Source organism: Panthera uncia (genome assembly GCF_023721935.1).
Source record: "Panthera uncia isolate 11264 chromosome A1 unlocalized genomic scaffold, Puncia_PCG_1.0 HiC_scaffold_17, whole genome shotgun sequence".
Classification (NCBI taxonomy): Eukaryota; Metazoa; Chordata; class Mammalia; order Carnivora; family Felidae; genus Panthera; species Panthera uncia.
Genome location: NW_026057577.1, coordinates 58334912 through 58355890, shown reverse-complemented (window position 1 = coordinate 58355890; position 20979 = coordinate 58334912). Strand labels below are relative to the sequence as shown.

Below are 20979 nucleotides of genomic sequence, written 5' to 3'. Positions count from 1 at the left end.
GCTGACAGCTCAGAGCCTGGAGCCTGCTTTGGATCCTGTGTCTGTCTCTCTCTCTCTCTCTCTCTCTCTCTCTCTCTCTCTGCCCCTCCCCCATGCGCACACTCTCTCTCTCTCTCTCCCCCCCCCCCCCCCAAAATAAGTAAACACTAAAAAAACAAAAAAGAATCTCATGGTCTTCTGACTGAGCCACCCACAGGAAAGATTCTTAGAAGCAAGATTTCTTAGTGAGAAGATAAACACATAAGTAGTTTTGTTAAATATTGTCCAGTTTCCCTCCATAATGAATTGTGGCAGTGCTCACTCATACCACCAGCATGAGTGCATGTGTCTCCATAGCCTCACCAACAAAATGTGTTGTCATACTTCTTAATTGTGTGATAGGTGAAAAATGGTATCTCTTGTGTATCTCGTATTATTATGAGTCACATGAACTTCCTTCATAAGCTTAAAGATCTTTTCAGTATCTTTTTGTACATGTGTGGATTGGGTGTTCATGTCTTTTGCCTTTTCTCGATAGGATTTTTGGTCCTTTTTCAAGAGTTCTTTGTATTCAGGAGTTCTTTATATATCTGATTACATGTTACAAATATTTTCTCCCAGTTTGTTGTTTTTTTTACTTTTTCCAAGATAGTGTTGCTTTATGTAGTAGTCAGATTTCTTCCTTTCTTTACTTGCTTGTGGCTTGTGAATAATAGAGTTAGATAACTCTTCTAAACTCAGATGATATAGGAATTTATACATATTTCCCTCTAGTACTTACAAGGTTTCGTTTTTTACCTTTAGATCTTCGAGTACTTGGGGTTTATTTTTTTGTGTATGGTATGAGATGGGTATCCAATTCCATATTTTTCTAAATGCCTGTCCAGTTATCTCATTACCATTTATTTAAAACATCATTCTTTTTTCCAGAGATTGGAGATACTTGATTTCTATGCGTATTTTGATCTATTGCTGGACTTCCTGTTCTACCCCATTGGTCACTCTATTCATGTGTCAGTACCACACTGCATTAATTGTAGCAGCTTTAATGTCTGGGAAGGCCAGTTAATCTTCACAGCGTTTCTTCTTCTTCATTGCTTTTCTAAATATTCTTACATATTTATTTTATCATATGAACTTCAGTATTAACTTCAATACCAGTTTTTGTGTCAACTAAAAATGTAGCTCTATAAAAAAACTTTTATTGGGATTGCTTAAAATTTATTTAGGAGTGTTTTAAGGTTTTTGTGTGTTTTTGCATATTTCTTGTTTATCCATATTTTGTCTTTTTTTGTTTCAAATGGGATTTTTTCTATCATTGTATTTGATTATTGTGTGTATATGTTGAATTCTGTATGCTTATTTTATATGCTGCTACCTGACTGTTTTATTATTTGAGCTTGTTTTGTCATTTATTGCATTGATTCAGTAAGATTGTTTTGGTACGATAACACATAATTTGCAAACAGAGATAATTTTATTTATTTCTCCAATTCTTATGCCTCTGTTGATTTTTCTTGTCGAATTACACCTTAAAAACAGTAGTAAAGGGGCACCTCTGAGATTCAGTCGATTGAGTGTCCAACTCTTGATATGGGCTGGGGTCATGATCTCAGGGTCATGAGATTGAGCCCCATGTCTGTGCTGTCAGCACAGAGCCTGGTTACGATTCTCTCTGCCCCTTCCCCATTCACATGCTTGTACATGTGCTCTCTCTCTCTCAAAATAAATAAATAACCATTAAAAACAAAACAATGGTATAGTGTCAAACAGTAGTGGAGTTTATGGGCTTATTTTTGTCCCTTATCTTAGTGAAAATGCCTCTATTATTTTTCCATTAATAAAATGCTGGATTTAACACTAAAATATATTTTATCATATTATGAGACTGTCTTTCATTCCTGTTTTCTTGGCTGTTTTTACCAAAAATTTTGTTAATGGCTTTTTTTAAGTATCTTTGGAGGTAGCCATAATTCCCTCCCTAGATCTATTAATATGTTTTGTTTTATTAATAGATTTTCTAATACCAAACCACCCTTGCATTACTGGAATTACCGTTATCTATGATATATTATTCTCTTAATGTGGTTTTAGATTTTCATCTTTTATTATTTATAATTTTTACATGATACTCATTTGTAATATTGGTCTGTAATTTTCTTCCTTTGTGGGGAAGCTGTATTTATAAGATTTAGGTATCAAGGTTATACTTTATACAAAGTTATACTTCAGGAGTACCTGGGTGGCTCGGTTGAGCATCTGATTCTTGATTTCAGCTCAGGTCACAATCCCATGTTCAGATGCTCAACCGACTGAGCCACCCAGGTGCCCCTTAAAAAACAATTTTTTGGGGGGATGCCTGGGTGGCTCAGTTGGTTGAGTGTCCTGACTTCGGCTCAGGTCATAATCTCACAGTTCGTGAGTTTGAGCCCCGCGTCAGGCTCTGTGCAGACAGCTCGGAGCCTGGAACCTGCTTCGGATTCTGTGTCTCCCTCTCTCTCTCTGTCCCTCCCCAGCTTGCACTCTGTCTCTCCTTCTCTCAAAAATAAATAAACATTAAAAAAAATTTTAAAGAAAATTTTTTTAAAGTTATACTTCAGTTATACTTCATACACTTTCTTCATTTTCTGTGCTATGCGTCATGGATGTCATATTGCAACTATCGGATCTTTGAGCATTTAATAAAACTCTCCTTTGACACCATCGGGGCCTGGTGCATTTTTTGTGTAGTTCCTGGATTATTCTGTCTTCTGTAGCTATTGGACTGTTTAAGTTTTCCATCTAGCTTTCATATATTCAGCAAGAACTCTTATTTTATATAGTTGTTCATTATCCTTTTCTTCTTGATTAAGTAAAGTTAAGCAATGGTATGTCCATTTCGTTAAATTAAAAAAAAAACTTTTTTTAATGTTTATTTGCTTTTGAGAGAGACAGAGTATGAGCAGAGGAATGGCAGAAAGAGAGGGAGACACAGAATCTGAAGGAGGCTCCAGACTCCAAGCTGTCAGCACAGAGCCTGACGTGGGGCTCAAATTCACAAACTGTGAGATCATGACCTGAGCCAAAGTCAGATGCTTAACCAACTGAGCCACCCAGGCATCCCTAAAAAAAAATGTTTTTTAATGTTTGTTTATTTTTGAGAGAGAGAGAGAGAGGGAGAGAGAGATAGAGATAGAGATAAAGTGCGAGTAAGGAAGGGTCAGAAAGAGGAGACACAGAATCTAAAGCAGGCTCCAGGCTCTGAGCTGTTCGCACAGAGCCCAGTGCGGGGCTTGAACTCACAAACTGTGAGATCATGACCCGAGCTGAAGTCGGATGTTTAACCAACTGAGCTAACCAGGCACCCCTATTTTGTTAAATTATTTTAAAAATATTTGGCTTGGTTCATCAGTGTCACTGCCTTTCTTTCCTCTACCTTATGAATTTCTCCTTTTATCTTTACTATTTCTGCTTCATGCTTTATTTTGGTTGACTTTTTATTCTTTTTCTAGCATTTTAAGAAGAGAATTTAATTCCTTTATTTTTATTCTTTCACTTTTATTTATACATGTGTAAGGCTATAGATTTTCCTCTGTTGCTTTAAAGTGTATTCCATAGATTCTGGTATTTAGTATTTTCATTATCATTATTTCCTGAAATTCTGTAATTTTGGTTTTATTTACCTTGCATGCAAGAGATGTTTAAAAGAAGGTGCTTTAGGGGTGCCTGGGTGACTCAGTTAATTAAGCATTTTGACTCTTGATTTTGGCTCAAGTCATGATCTCACAGTTTGTGAGTTGAAGCCCCATTTCAGGGATTGGGGATTCTCTCCCTCCTCACTCTGTACCTATCCCCAGCTCATGCTCGCTTGCTTGCTTTCTCTCTCTCTCTCTCTCTCTCTCAGAATAAATAAATAAGCATTACAAAAAATAAAGGGATGCCTGGGTGGTTCTCTCAGGTGAGTGTCTGACTCTTGATTTCAGCTCAGATCAAGATCTCACAGTTTTTGAGTTCGAGCCCTGCATCAGGCTCTGCTCTGAAAGTGCAAAGCCTGCTTGGGATTCTCTCCCTCCTCTCTCTGTGCACCCATCCCACCGCCCATCACTCACTTGTGTGCTCAGTTGTGCACACTTTCTCTCTCTCTCTCTCTCTCTCTCAGAATAAATAAACATTACAAAAAATAAAGGGGCAGAGTAAATTCTGTCGGTTAAGTGTCCAACTCTTGATTTCAGCTCAGGTCATGATCTCACAATTAATGAGTTTGAACCCCACATTGGGCTTTGTGTAGAGCCTGCTTGGGATTCTCTCTGCCCCTCCCCTCCCCCCAAAGAAGTAAATAAACTTTAAAAAAATAAAAAATAAATAGAATAAAGTGCTTTTATTTCCTGGTGGAAGGACTTTAGTTTTTTGATTTAGTTACTAAGTTCTAGTTTTAGTGCATTGTAATCACAAGGGTTTGTAGATTTTTTTTGTTTGTTTTATTTATTTATTTAAATAATCTTGACACCCACCATGGGGCTTGAATCACGAACCGTGACTCCTCCAGCTGAGTCAGCCAGGCACCCATATATAATTTCTACTTTACATAATTCACTACACTTTGTTGTATATTCTCATTTATGGTCAGTTTTTATGAATGTTCTTTGTTGATTTTGTATCTTATCTCTTGTATTCTTACCTTTTCTTTGTTCCACTTAATCTGTCCTATATTGAGAGTGGCATAGTAAAGTCTGTTTTCAATGTGTTTTTATCTGTGTCTCCTTACAACTCCTGTAATTTCTACTTATTGTGAAGTTAGTTGCTGTGTTTCTTGGTACATAAACATCATGGGTATATCTTTATTGTGAGTTTTGACTTTTAGCATTAAAGTCCTTCCTTTGCCAGTATCAAAATTCCTCATTATTCTGAAACCATCTCCATTTTTTTGGCTTTCTTAAGTGAATTTCTCAGTGGAAGGACCATTCTATTTTATGATTTTGTTTTCAGTTACTAGTCTTACTGCATTGTGATCACAGAGTAATTTTTGTAACATTGATACTTAGTGTAACTTAATACTACTTTTTTATGACCTAATGTAAAGTCAGTTTTTGTGAATGCTTCTTGTGTGTTGTGTACATATAGTCAGATAGTGCTTTGTGAGCCAAGCTATATTTTTTTTCCTTTTACTAGGTAACTCATTCATATTTATCGATATGATATTTTTAAAAAAAAATTTATGTTTATTTTTGAGAGAGAGAAAGTGTGTGTGAGTCGGGAGAGGCAGAGAGAGAAGGAAACATGGAATCTGAAGCAGGCTCCAGGCTCTGAGCTGTCAGCACAGAGCCCAGAGTGGGGCCTGAACCCATGAGCTGTGAGATCATGACCTGAGCCTAAGTTGTACACTCAACCAACTAAGCCACCCAGGTGCCCCTTATTGATAATGATTTTTATGTTTGGTTTCAACTTGTCATCATTATTTTATATAATAGTGTTCGTGTATTATGTTAATTTGAATTTTCTTTTACCCTGTATGTGTTCTTTGCCTTTTTGTATCTTTGATATTTAAGATCGTCTTAACTTTGTTGTAGTGGTTACCTTTAGACTTAAACCTTTTTAAAATATTCCTAGTCACCTGTGTTCATATTTAAATTTTCATAATCTGGTTTGTTTGTTTTTAATGCTGTCTAACTTTGAACTATTATATATTCAGTAATTGCAAGCTTATTCTGCTTTTCTCTTTTCCTTTCCTTTTTTCTCCTAGTTTCTAATTGCATTATTTCTACTTTGTCAGAATAAGTAACATTTTGATTGATTGATTGATTGATTGATTGATTTACTTTAAAGAGAGAGCATACACATGCACACTCACATGAGCAGGGGAAGGGCAGAGAGAGAGAATCCCAAGCAGGCTCTCTGCCATCAGCATTGAGCCTGATGCAGGGCTCGAACCCACAAACCACAAGATTGTGGCTTGAGCCTAAATCATGAGTTGGACACCCAACCAACTGGGCCACCCAGGCACCCCTAGTAACATTTTTATATTATTTTTTAACCATCATCCATCCTTGTTTTATTCTTTGATATATATTACATATAGTACATGGTCCTTTCTTTGAAGTTTCCACAATAATCTGTTGGTTGGATGAAGTTTATCTTTAGTGGATGGTTCCCAAAGAGCTCATGGTTTTAAGCTGTTTTTTTTAAAAGACTTAGTACTTGAGTGACAGGTAGATATAAAATCCTTGGTTTGTAATTTTCTTTCTTTGAGTTTCTTGAAAATGCCACTCCATTATTACCTTGTTTTTATGTCTCTTTTGAGAAATCTATTCCAGTCTAGATGCCTGGCCTTGGAAGTTTAGAACCCATTCTGTTTGTATGCCCTGAGGATTTTTCCTTTATATTTAAAATCTAATAGTTTTACTAAGATAATTCTGAGAATTGATTGTTGAGGGTCAGTTTTCTCAGGTACTTGGTGGGCCCTTTTATTTTTTTTTTTTATTTTTATTTTTTTTTAATATATGAAATTTATTGTCAAATTGGTTTCCATACAACACCCAGTGCTCATCCCAAAAGGTGCCCTCCTCAATATCCATCACCCACCCTCCCCTCCCTCCCACCCCCCATCAACCCTCAGTTTGTTCTCAGTTTTTAAGAGTCTCTTAGGCTTTGGCTCTCTTCCACTCTAACCTCTTTTTTTTTTTTTTCCCTTCCCCTCCCCCATGGGTTTCTGTTAAGTTTCTCAGGATCCACATAAGAGTGAAAACATATGGTATCTGTCTTTCTCTGTATGGCTTATTTCACTTAGCATCACACTCTCCAGTTCCATCCACGTTGCTACAAAGGGCTATATTTCGTTCTTTCTCATTGCCCTGTAGTACTCCATTGTGTATATAAACCACAATTTCTTTATTCATTCATCAGTTGATGGACATTTAGGCTCTTTCCATAATTTGGCTATTGTTGAGAGTGCTGCTATAAACATTGGGGTACAAGTGCCCCTATGCCTCAGTACTCCTGTATCCCTTGGGTAAATTCCTAGCAGTGCTATTGCTGGGTCATAGGGTAGGTCTATTTTTAATTTTCTGAGGAACCTCCACACTGCTTTCCAGAGCGGCTGCACCAATTTGCATTCTGGTGGGCCCTTTTAATTTGTAGATTCAGGTCTGCCTTTATTTCCAGGAAGTTTTCTTGTGTAAAAGTTTTAAATATTAACTTTGTCTTATTGGGGTGTTTTCTTCTTCAGGAGCTCTAGTGATATGTAACTGGATTGGATTTTTTTGTCTTCTGTTTCAACCACTTTCTCTCTGATTTTTTTTTATATAAATGTTTATTTGAGAGAGAGAGAGAGAGAATACGGGCAGGGCACAGACAGAGAGAGAGGGAAAGAGAGGATATGAAGCAGGCTCCAGGCTCCAAGCTGACAGTGGAAATCCCAGTGTTGGAGCTTGAGCTCATGAACTGTGAGATCATGACCTGAGCTGAAGTCGGACACTTAACTGACTTAAACCACCCAGCCACCCCACATTCCCTTGAATGTTGAAAAATAATAATTGAATAAACTGTATTTTTTTTGCAAATGTATTTTTTATTTTATAATTCAGTCTTTATTTCTGATGTGATTTTGCCTTTTTCTTCTGTTTCTATCAAGCTTTAATCACTCCTCATTTTTTTTTTTTTTGATTTTTTGGCCCATTTCTGTTTTTTGTGTTTAATATCTGACTCAGGCTCTATTTTGAATGCTTGACAGTATTTAAAGTTTATTTTGGGTGTAATGTCTACACCCAACATGAAGCTCAAACTCATGACCCTAAGATCAAGAATCCCATGCTCTTTCCCTTTTTTAAAAAAAAATATTTTTTCAAGTTTATTTACTTATTTTGAGAGAGAGGGAGAGAACAAGCACAAGCCAGGAAGAGGGAGAGAGAATCCCAAAGAGGCTCAACACTATTGGCGCAGAGCCCAACTTGGGCCTCAAACTCACAAACCATGAGATCATGACCTGAGCCGAAATCAAGAGTTGGACACTTAACTGACTGAGCTACCTTTGTGCCCAAGAGTCCCATGCTCTTCTGACTGAGCCAGCCAGGTGCGCTGTTTGATGATATTTAATTTCGAGTGGAGTCTTCTGTTTTCTTGTGCTTCATAGTTGGTTTTTTGTGGGGACTTGTATTTTCATTCAGTGAAGTGTCTAGAGTTTCATTTTCTGTTTTCATCTTACTATAGTTTCTGTAGATGAAGATATGTCACATCTTTGTATTTGGTGGACTGAGTGGCAGTTTTGGGTAGTTTACAAATTCTTAGTTAAAAACCACTCACTTTTTGGGAGACAGGTAAGAGAGAAAGCTTGGGAAATGTCTTTGCTGGAAATTGAAGTTTGTATTGTTCTATTTCTTCATGACCTGAGATGCAAGTCAGATGCCTAACCGACTGTGTCACCCAGGAGCCTCTGTAAAAAATTGTTTTAATCACTCTAGTGTTTAGGCTCTATATCTAACACAGAGAGTGACCTTCTACCCATTAAGATTTTGTACTTTTTTTTTTTATATTTATTTATTGCTAAGGGAGAGAGAAAGAGGGAGAGAGAGAACCTCAAGCAGGCTCTACACTGTCAGCACCGAACCCAACATGGGGTTCGAACTCACCAACCATGAGATCATAACCTGAGCTGAAATCAAGGACCAGATGCTTAACCATCTGAGCCACCCAGACACCCCTTTATACTTTGAATTATTGCCCTTTAAAACATTCGAAGGGCCTCCATTGCTTTACCAGGACTGAACCAGGTCTGGATGCCCCTAGCACATGGTTACCTGTCAGGGAAGGAGAAGAGGAAATTAGTAGCACACAAGTGGTTATAAGTAGAAGAATAAGTTAGGAGTGAGAATAAACGGCAAGAAGAGGCTTGGAAAACATGGACATAAGGTGGACTACTGGGAAGTGCCCACAAACCAGGGCTCCAATTGCCTTGTGTTGGCCCATGTGCACAGCGTTGGCCATTCTTGCTCTAGGATTATATTCTCTGCTTCAGAATAGACCAGCACTGTCAGCACTGTATTGGATCCCTTTTGTTACCTGCCTGCTAACATTCCTCCAATCAGAGAAATGGTTGAGAGTATGAAACTCTGTCTAGAGAGAACAATGCAATTTTAATAGCTGAGGAAATTTGGTGTTTTGCATGCTTCCATTGAAAATGTTTGGATGTTTCATTGATTGGCAAGGAGAACAAAGAAGGCTTTCATTTTAAGGAAGGCTTTAGAGGGCATAATGGGTGGTGCCTGGTGAAGTGGGTGTTTTCTAGTGAATGACATTTGGTCTATTTTTATAGTTGGAAACATTCTACTCTTAAGCTTATTGTTTAAGCAAGCAAGAGAGCATACTGTGCAATCATGAGTGGAATTTTTACATTTGATCCCAGGCTCTTTTTTCTCCCTCATAGTTTGGAGCCTCCATGAATGTGCCTATGAATTTATAAGTATTTTATTGGTTTCAGATCCTGCTCTCAGTTTACTTATCTTCTCTTTGTGGATTATTCAAAGGAAAAAGATTAGAAACATACTGGGAAATATCTAACAGTAAATGCTTTTTTTTTTTTTTTAACTTTTTTTTAATGTTTGTTTATTTTTGAGAGAGAGACAGAGCATGAGCAGGGGAGGGGCAGAGAGACAGGGAGACACAGAATCTGAAGCAGACTCAGGCTCTGAGCTGTCGGCACAGAGCCCAACGTCGGGCTCCAACCACAAACCGTGAGATCATGACCTGAGCCAAAGTCGGACGCTTAACCAACTGAGCCACCCAGGTGCCGCTCATCAGTAAATGCTTTAATATTAGATTGGGATTTCTTAAATTCTTCATTTATAACTCATTTGAGCTGCTGTATTACTTTATTATATTTTCCCAGGTTCTTGCAGCTCCTCTGTGACTCTTGCTTAGGCCTTTCTCTTAGTTATTTCTGTCAGAGCAAGTGAACATTTATGTTCAGAATCCTAGATCAGGATTACCTTCTTCTGTGTATTCAAGCCAAATTCCCAGTTATTTTTCTCAAAAGTTGAATTTTTACAGGTATTGTAAGAGAAGTAAATACAGGGGTGCCTGGGTGGCTCAGTTCGTTGAGCGTCCGACTTCGGCTCAGGTCATGATCTCACACTCCATGAGTTCGAGCCCCACGTCAGGCTCTGTGCTGATAGCTCAGAGCCTGGAGCCTGCTTCAGATTCTGTGTCTCCCTCTCTCTCTGCCCCTCCCCTGCTCATGCTCTGTCTCTCTGTGTCTCAAAAAAATAAATAAAAACATTAAAAAAATTAAAAAAAAAAGAGAAGTAAATATAAAAAGTAAAAATACCCATAATCCTAACAACTGCAACCATTTCCTATTATGTACAGTAATTTCCAGTGCTTGTCCTCATGCCTACCAATTTTTGTCTATTTGCACTCTGCTGCTTGGTATTGTTTTTTTCATTTAACATTTACCGGATTCTTTCAAAAATTAAAAAAAAAATGTTCCACCACCCTTTAGACTTGCTGTAATTTTTTTAGAGATTTACATTTAAATGATGCTTTAACACTTGAAACATAATGTTTTCTCGGGCTGATTCATATTGTATTATTAACACCAAAATTTTGTCTTTGTTCCATATAATTTATATATGTAAATATAATTTGTGTCAATCACTTAATTCCTCTCAGATGTAAAAGTGAGCTTTCCTGGGGGCGCGTCGGTGGCTCAGTTGGTTAAGCGTCAGACTTCAGCTCAGGTAGTGATCCCATAGTTTGTGGAATCGAGCCCTGTGTTGGGCTCTGTGCTGACAGCTCAGAGCCTGGAGCTTGCTTCAGATTCTGTATCTCCCTCTCTCTATCCCTCTCCTGCTTATGCTCTGTCTCTGTCTCTCAAAAATAAATAAACTTTAAAAAAATTTAAGGGGCGCCTGGGTGGCTCACTTGGTTAAGTGTTCGACTTTGGCTCAGGTCACGATCTCACAGTCCATGGATTCAAGCCCTGCTCTGTGCTGACAGCTCACAGACTGGAGCCTGCTTTGGATTCTGTGTCTTTCTCTCCCTCCCCCTCTTTCTCTCTCTCTCTCTCTCTCTCTCTCTCTCTCTCTGCCTCTCCCCTGCTTGTGTTCTCTTTCTCAAAAATAAATAACATTTGAAAAATTTAAAAAGTGAGGTTTCCTGGGGCGCCTAGGTGGCTTAGTCAGTTAAGCTTTCCAACTCTTGATCTCTGGGTTGTGAATTGAAGTCCTGTGTTGGACACCATGCTGGGTGTGGAACCTACTTTAAAAAAAAAAAAAAAATGAGCTTTCCAGAAAGAATATATAACTTTCTATGAATTGCTTATCTGAATAGCTTATTTAAAGTGTAATAGTCTGTTTTCTGCCGTTTTTCTCATTTAGAATTTTTAACCAAATTTAAGTCTCTAGCTCACTATATCCTTTTATTTTTTAGAGTCACTTATTATATTCGTTATGCTCAGGAACATTTTTAGAGCGGTAATAACTTCTAATTTTTAAGTATGCTGGACTTCATTCTGTTTTTTAAAAAAAAATTGTCATGTACCTTTACTTCCCTTTTGTTGTTTTCTCTTCTTTCCATGATTTGCAGTATATTGGAATGTCAGCTTTCTAATTCTCTCATATGTATACTTATTACACGTCTTGACTATAGTTTTTAGCCCTTGAGCTGTTTGCTCTGCCACCTCGATCCATTTGATAGGCAAAACAAAGAATAATGAACATGCTCAGGGGTTCCTAACACCACATTTTAGGAAGTTGTTGTCTTCCCACAATCTTTCTCAGGAATTGCCAATGAGGAGAAAAAAATTTGTCTTTTTCTCTGTTTGCTTTCACCTGAGTGTGTTCGCAATTGTGCAATAAGAAGAATAGGCAGGCAGAAATTGACATGAGATGTAGCTAATCCACAAAATGGGTCTTTAATCCTATCTAAGTATTTGAAGTGCCTGAAGGGTTGCCTAGCACAAAGTAAGCAATCAGCAAGTTTTTGTCGGGTGGATGGATGGATTCATGAACAAGCCTGTCCATAAAATGCATGGATTTCTCAGATGGCAAAATTCTAAAAATCTCTTTAAATGGTACTACCTTGAGATTCAGAAACTCATCCTCCTACTCGTCCAAGTGCATTAACTACCAGAATATTAGTAATAACAAAAGTTATATTGCTTTCTAAGTCATGAACTGACCTGTGTATATATATCACACTTTTGTTTCTAAAGGAAGTAGAAATTCGGAACAAAGACCTGGAGGGACAGCTGTCTGACTTAGAGCAACGTCTGGAGAAAAGTCAGAATGAACAAGAAGCTTTTCGCAATAACCTGAAGACACTCTTAGAAATTCTTGATGGAAAAATATTTGAACTAACAGAGTTACGAGATAACTTGGCCAAGCTACTAGAATGCAGCTAAGAAAAGTTAAATTTCAGTGCCAATTGATTAAAAAATACACTGTCTCTCTTCATAGGACTGTTTGGGCTCTGCATCAAGATCGCACAAAAAAATTGAATATCATTCCTCCTCCAGGAGGATGATCTTTTGAAAATTGGAATTGTATATTTCAGTGTAAATTTTAGAATTCAGCTTGTAGCTAGTTGGGGAAAAAAAAAGAGATGAAAACTTGAACTACAAATTACCTCCATGTATATTATTGGCCATAGTTAACTAGAAAGTTATAAATAGACACTTAATGCAATCTTTTTTTTCTGATATTAGCCAATGGGAGAATTAACAATGTCTGGGTCACATCCCCTTTTTGTGTTCAACACAGTGAAGGTTATCTGCTTCTTAAATTAATTTATTTATGATATCTAAAGCTGTGTTTTGTGCAAAAACTTAGTGATGAAAGCCCTGTCTTCTGTTGTAATCTGAATAATTTCTCAGGATATTTTTGCACTGCTAAGAAGCAGTGCCATTACCAATTAATTCTTGCCAGGAGTGAGAGAGAGCTGTATCTTTAATTGAAACATACTTAACTAGAACTGGGTGTATAGAGTTCTTCCCTTTTTTTATACTGGAAGATATTTCACTCGGTGACCACTCTGGTACACTCTGGTGTTCTTTAATCTTGTCTGCTGTATAGTTTACTTTTCCACATTGATTCCATGTATTTATGAGAAGATATTGTCTCCCATTTTATTACACATTTTAAAGCCAACTAACGAAGGCAGCTGAGTCCCTCAGAAATTTTTCTTTTTAAATTTCTAATAAATTTGACACACAGTACTGAAATACAGCAGCCCGTCATTGACGGTCTGGTCTAGCAATGTTAAGTATATTTACAGAATATGCAGTTACATTTATTTATATATTTTGCAAGAAATCTTTTCTGAATGATCAATGCATTTCAATTTACAAATAATAATGGTTACTGGGGAACTGTTTATTATAGATCATTTTAAGGTGTATAGCAATTTTAAAGGGGATCCATTTCCATCAAACAGCCAATCAGAGGACTGTGGGGGTTGGAGCCGTGTACTCTGTCTGGGTCTTCACATCAACCACATCTCTAGTCAAACCTCACAAGGCAATATTCTGAACTGTTAACTAGGCATTTCAAAACAAGAATTCAACAGGCTCTTCTCAATGAACAAGTTTTAATGTTGTTTTGATGTAATTTTAAAAGACTTTTAGCAAACATGCATTTCTTTCTATATTTCTTTGAAGAAGCTATTTTAAAAGTGAGCCAAGTGCTGTCTAGTCTGCTTATGGAGTTAGGAATGCATCAGAGTCCATATATCTTTGCTGTACAATGCCTGTGATGTTGAGGAGGGTTCTTTTTTAAAGTGTATGCTTGAGTATCTGACTCTGTGGAGTCTACGAATGCACTGACTTTGTTTGTACCCCAAAACAATTGAATTGTTAAGTACAAAATTAAGCTAATTAATCGATTTGTAACCATTTTTTCACACAACAACGCAACACTAGACAATTTTGTTTTATATATGTATGTGTATGTATGTAAATACATACATATTAATTTATATTAGAGTGAAAAATAAATGGTTTGTTTCTAAAGTTAGTTTCTAAAGTGAGTTTTCAGGTGTCTCTGAAAAGTTTATATCAGACACTTAATCATCATGTATTATATGTGCTATAACATCATGTAAGTTACCTCCATCTATTTTAGGATATTTTCCTCACCTGTTTATTATAGGGAGGATAATTTAGGTACACAAGCTCAGAGCTGAGATATTTCTCTGATAAATCAGGTAATAAAATTATTTGATTGATGGAATTTTGAAGTAGATGTGATTTTATCCATCAGTTTCTGAGTAATAAAGAGCACCAGATTTTAATTTAAATAGGGGATTTAACACTAGGGATCAGGGAATTTAGTTATGAAGAGTTAAAAATTAAAAAAAAAAAACAGTATAAGCTATTGAAATGGTAAGTGAATTATTTTAATGATGTAATAAGATATTTTTAAATTTTGACATCGTTGTCATTTAATGGGAAAATAACTCACCAAAATGTCTCCACTTGAGTTGTACTGATACGTGAGACATGTGTGTAATTCAATATATACATATACCCATATGTATATACAGAAAATTATTTTTAATATTTTCCTACTGATAAGAAATTTAAAATTGGAAATTTTGTGAGTTTTTTCCTTGTCCAATAAGGCCTAATTTTTTTTCTTTTTTTAGGGATTTAACAACTTGAGGGCTGCACCTTTAAATTCCCAGATTGTCTTTAGACGTGTACAGTATATGGGATAAGGTGGACACAAGTGCACATATAAATAAAATCTTCTTAGTAAGACTGTTTTCAGTATTAATTTACAGTAGGAGAGTATCTAGAAATCGTCATCTACAAGTCATAATTAGGTTGTGTGCCTACTGTAGTTTTCTCCATTTCTGTATTGTAGAAATAAAAGTTTGCATATTAAAATTTGATTTTTCCCAGAGACAAGTATTATATGATGTATCTATATTTAGATCAAATTGTGGTAATATATTTATCAGAAAATGATGCTGGGGACTGTAGCCTGAACATGGACTTGAAGTGACACAGAAAAGGAGAGCAGAGATCGATCCCATTGTGTATAAGTTACTATATGATAATTATGAATTCTTGTACAAAAAACAACTGAAAAAAAGGAAAAACAAAAATACAGTTTTTATTTTGAAATACATTTGTTGTTCTCTGGAGAATGTACTTTATCTTCTTTTTCCTTCAGTCTTTTACAGATACTTTTTAAAAGGCATTTTAGTGATGGCAGCATTTGCTCAACTCCTACAGGTGCTACTGGATTTCACATTTAGTGTGTTATGTTGTGAAATCCTAACTTTGACATAAACGGTTTTATGAGTATCTCCCTGCCTGGAAAATTAGTTTTTGTTTCTCCTCTCTCTCCTTCTCTCCCTCTTTGTCTCTCGCTCCTTCTCTCGCGCTCTTTTCTCCCTTTCTTTCTGCAGATTAAAAAAAGTTCATGAAGTTACATCCGTCCTTGTCCTCACAGAAGAGCTTCAGCCCTCTCATGGATTTCATGTTTTGCTCTCATTTAACTGCCGGGAAGCAATTAGAGGAAAAGCTTGCAGGTTTTTTTTTCAAGTGGAAATAAAAGGGACACTCGAAATTAAACTACCACCTTTTAAAGCTCCTTTTCTGCCCTGTTAAAATTAAATGTCTTCTCTCACATGTGTGCTCTGGCCTTCCATGTTTGTGTTTAACTGTGGAGTGAGCATCTCAGCTGCTTTCTCCCTGCAGACCTGGTTTTCTGTCTGTTCTGGAAGGGACACTGGCCAGAGGCAAAACTTGTTTGGTGGCAGTGTTTTGTTTTTTAAGAAATTGTGTCGTTTATTGTGTATCAAATGATTTTACCAATCCCGATAAGCTGTGCGTGAAGTCCTGGAATAGTCTTCATTGAATTTTTGTCTTCTTCATGTTTAGCTCTGTTTCCTTACCATTCATAAGGTAAATTAATTTATATAAAATCTTGAGGAAGCTTTCAGGTAAGAAGTAGTTCAGAATGACATGTTTAAAAAAATTTTTTTTTCTCAAGTAGGATGCTGTACTATAGTAAGTATTGGTTGAGAAGATAATTTTCAAATGAGAGAATATTTTTTAAACTACTAGAAAAGGATAATTTTAGAATGGAAGCAGGTGAATCATTCACCCTACTTTAGATTGTGAAATGCATTTTTTCCAACCTAAAATTGGACCTTACATTTTGACAACAGTTTTTCTTTATGGGAAATTGATATGTACATGTCACAGAAATGTAAGCATCATTATTGAATTAAAGAAATGGTTTGTTGTTGTTCATATATTACCTAGTAAAATAGCTAACAATTTTATCCAAGAAAAAAACCTCAAAACTCAAATCAGCACTGCACTGCCTAGTGATTTCTGCTTCACTAGATAGAAAAGAAACATTTGAAGTTATTTTTACCCAAAACAGGTGACCCAGGTAGAGAAATTGCATCTATGCTAGAATAGGGAAAAGGCCACGAGCTCCCAGTTTATTTCTGGTCAATTCTCTGATCTCATTAAGGTCCCTTCTATCCTTTGGATGAAAGAACACATTCCAGCAGGTGGCAGGAGCTTATCTGGAGGAGGAGAGGATATTTTTTGAGAAAGCGGGGCCAGCAAAGAGTGGGAGCGTGCTGCCCTCAGTCTTTATCTATCTAAGGCAGGTCAGGCTAGCCAGAGACATTGTCGTTTTTCACTAAACAAGTTGGGGTTGCCTTAATGAATTTTAAGGGCTTTCAGAAGATCCTGTCATTTGTACTGTCAGCATTTATAACCTAACAGAAGACACCTCTCATTCAGAACTCACCATTCTGTGAATTCTGACCAACTTTTGCCAATTCTTTTCACATCAGGGGCGCCCAGGTGGCTCAGTCGGTTGAGTGCCCGACTTCGGCCCAGGTCATGATCTCACAGTCTGTGAGTTCAAGCCCCGCATCGGGCTCTGTGCTGACAGCTCAGAGCCTGGAGCCTGCTTCAGATTCTGTGTCTCCCTCTCTCTCTGCCCCATCCCCACTCATGCTCTGTCTCTCTCTGTCTTAAAAATAAATAAAACATTAAAAAAAATTTTTTTAATTCTTTTCACATCAGATCTACCCAGGGATAGAAATAGTACTCTGCTTTCTCCTAGTAACACCAAATTAAGATGATAATGAGTACCTAATAGATGCAAAATTAAGCCCATTTCTGTACCACAGGAAAATGTCTTTTGTGAGTATTTTTTCCACCAAAAGTCAAGGTTTTATCTTGTTATCTATGTTTTATAACTATGCTACTATATATGCATGTATAGTAAGTTCTTATCTACATGACTTGTGTGTAGGACTTATTTGATTGTTACACCTTAAATGGAATGACTGTTTGATAAAACATGGCCAGAAAGCAGGTGCTCTTGAAGTAAATGATTTCTCAACAACCTCAGTGTGAAGTGGAACAGAAAGGAGTGTTTGTTGAATCTGTGCCATGTGACGGACACTGTACTAACTGTTTGACATTTCATTTCTATGTATAGGGGCCCTTGCAGGGGTGTTCCTTTGCGAGGGGGATGAGGGAAAGAAAGGGAAGAGGCTCAGATGATTTCACCTGCTGGGTTGCTACAGAGATCAGTCTGGTCGTCCAGTACGCCAGTCAGAAGGTGGAGATCTTGTTCATGTTTCTGGTACAGTTTTTCCCTCTAGCTTGACTGCCTTGTTTCTAGAATATCTGCTAGGGTACTTCTTAACTGTATATTTTATATTTCCTCCTTTTGAACTTTGTCCTTCAGCCTCCGTTGGTGTTTACAGTGCTTGCTATCACTTGGTTGCAAATGGTACTTTGCCGATCATATTTATGCAGTGTGTTTTAGTTCCAATTTTTTTTAACTTAAAAACTTCAGATAATCCAAGGACAGTGCGCTTGTTATGCAGAGTTCCAGTCAATAAAATTTAAGTAGGAACTATTTATAACTATCTATAAAGACCTTGGGAGGACCATTCATCTCTTAAATTCCTTAGTGAAATAAGCTGTAAACCTGTAAAACTCATCCCCCAAGACTAAACACTAGTTCAGCAGGATGTGGGTTTTGCAGTCAGTGTTAGTTAGGTGACTTTGTGGTCAATTCTGGTTGCACAGAAGTCAAGGCGGCTCCAGGTTGATCACATCATTAGATCAGCTGCAGAAGTACCTCATGGCCTAGATTTTAGGTGATACCGATGGAATCATACGATATTTGTCTTTTTTGTGTCTGGCTTATTTATTTGACTTAGCATAAACTTTTCAAGGCTTATCCATATTGTGGCATATATCAGAATTTCACCCCATTGTATGGATATACCACATTTTGTTTCCATTCATCTGTTGATAGACTCTTGGGTCATTTCTACCTTTTGGCTGTTGTGAATGATTCTTCAATGAACCTTCATTTATGAATTGTTTGGGTCCCTGCTTTCATTTATTTGGGTATATGCGTAGGAATGGAATTGCTGGACAATATGGTAATTTTACGTTTAACTCTTTGAGGTAGGATTGGGTTTCAGTTGTGTTAATTTCAAAGACTCAGAGTAAAATGCCATCTCACTGGAAATCAAGCTGTGGGGTCAGTGTTTGTTAACAGACCTGTAAGTGATCCCTCGATACCTCACTTAGGCCTTTTACTCTCTAACCTAGAATATTTATTGAGTACAGACTATGTCCTATGCCCCATTTTGGAATAGAGACCAGAGAGAGAGTCTCCTAATCCAGTGTAGGATACAGACAGTTACTTCACAGTATGCAAGTGCTGTCATAAAGGAGAGCACTATTGGGGCGCCTGAGTGGCTCAGTCGGTTGAGCATCCGACTTGAGCTCAGGTCATGATCTCATGGCTTGTGAGTTCAAGCCCCGCATCGGGGTCTGTGCTGACAGCTCAGAGCCTGGAGCCTGCTTCAGATTATGTCTCTGTCTCTACCCCTCCCCCACTCATGCTCTGTGTCTCTCTCAAGAATAAATAAACATTAAAAAATAAAACAAAACAAAAAGGAGAGCGCTATTATGAGGGATCCCAGAGAGAAGAGGAGTTGTGAAGTCTTTCCCAAAAGACTGAAGATTCCTGACTGAATCTTGAAGAAGGCGTAGGAGCTAGCTGGTTGAAGAAGGGGTAAAATTGCAGAGAACTTCAGAGTATGTCATGTGCAAAGGCCCAGAGAGATGAAAGCATTGAGACATTGAGAAAATTAGAATGGGTTAGTGAACTGAAACACAGGATGTTAGGGAAGGAGATATAGCAAGATGGTGGTAGAGAAGGCGGCAAAGGGTAGATCAGTAAAGTCTTTGTAAGTCATATGGAAGATTCGGATTTTATTCAGAAAGTAATACAGAGATAGTGAAGGATTTTTTTGTAAACAAGTGATGTAATAAAAAATATGTTCTGAGGGTACCTGGGTGGTTCACTCAGTTAAGCGTCCAACTCTTGATTATGGCTCAGGTCATGATCTCACCATTGGTGAGATCGAGCCTCACATCAGGCTCTCTGCTGAGAGCTTGGCGACTGCTTGAGATTCTCTCTCCCTCTCTATCCCTTCCCCCACTCGTGTGTGTGTTCTCTCTCTCAAATAAATAAACATTAAGTGTGTGTATATATATATATACACTTAATGTGTATATACATATACACTTAATGTGTATATGTGTATATATATATATATATATATATATATACATATACATATTTAACATTTATATATGTTCTATAAGTCTAGGCAATTAGGGAAATCCCAGCATTCTCTTGAAAGGCTGCAGTATGGCAGTGACAATGGAAATGGAGAAGATGGAATGGATTCAGAGGGCATTTAGGAGGTAGAATCAGTAGGACTTCTTGCCTAATGTAGATGGCAAGGAAAAGCAAAGAATGCAGGATGACTGCTAGATCTCTTGAGTTGACCAGCCTCATTTACTGAGAGTAAATTCAAGATGTGGAGGGGCTTAGTTTGGGTGGAGGCAAGGAGGCAAGACAAAGCAAGATGAATGATGAGTTAATTTTGTTTTGAGTTTAAGGTGCCAGTGGACTAGCCAGATGGAGATGTGAGTCTGGATGGAGCTTAGAAGAAATATATGAACTGGAGATCGATGCTTGGGAGCTGTCAGCATATGTAATGGTAACTGAGGGCGTGAGAAATGAGAACACAAGATAGAAGAGTCACTTCGGGGCAGGTGCAGCACAAAAGCTTGGGAAAGAGACAAGCAATGGCCAGGAGGGGTGAGTGGATACACAAAGAGTAGGGACTCATGGAAGCCTAGAGGAGAGTTTCAAAAAGTCAGATTTCACACAAAAACAAAGCAACTCATGTCTTAAGGCATTGATATTCAAACTGTGTTGAAACCCTTTGTTAACATTTAACTTGTAAATATATTTTAACTGAAAAAAAGTAAAAACCGACCAACTCAAATATGTCGCTTACAACATGTTAAAACATGGAAATCCAGCAGACGTCATTACCGGGTTAACTGTTTTTGTGCAAAGGCCACAGTAAGGCCATCTCGCTACATTGAAGAGCATCTTTATATTTCAAGGTGAGTTATTAAATAACTCCATTTCCTAGTGTGAATTAGGACTTTTTTGATACTTTGCAACTGAAACAAATACAGAAATAGGGTCTACTAACCTCACGTCACTGTTCCATAAACCCAGTCTCAAGTGCTTGTTGTTTATGAAAATAACTTCACTTTTCTTACTGACTTATTGATTCAATTAAATGTCATGCACCACCTTTTCTGTTACTGTGTTGGTTTTCCATGTAGCTGTTGTTTCCAAAAGGTGGTTGCGATAGAGGGCCACAGATAAAAGGAGGTAGACACTTTCCTAGTAGAACTTGGCTTATTTTTCTGTGACTCCCTTGCCTCTCCTCAAAGTCAAGTTCTAGGGGCTGAAATGTATTTCCTGCATCTTGTTTAACGTATTATTTGGATGCTTAACTCATTACTAGGAACAGGTGATTTTGTGTTTGCATTGCTTTGGGAAGTTTAGAGAGTTAATACTTAGGTTATCTTAAATGACCTTTATTCTTTTTTTCATACTGATTCGTAAGTAACTGTATACAAATTATCTCTGG

The 20979-nt window shown here is 37.3% G+C and overlaps 1 protein-coding gene across 1 annotated transcript in view; it reads left to right on the top strand.

Annotated features, from left to right (window-relative positions):
* HOMER1 (homer scaffold protein 1) overlaps window positions 1–19535 on the top strand; it is a 143660-nt gene extending 124125 nt beyond the window's left edge. The window contains exon 9 of the mRNA XM_049648580.1: window positions 12161–19535. Within this exon, the coding sequence (XP_049504537.1) occupies window positions 12161–12349 (189 nt within the window). The 3' untranslated portion in view covers window positions 12350–19535. The remainder of the gene's footprint in view (window positions 1–12160) is intronic.
* Window positions 19536–20979: the final 1444 nt, after the last annotated feature.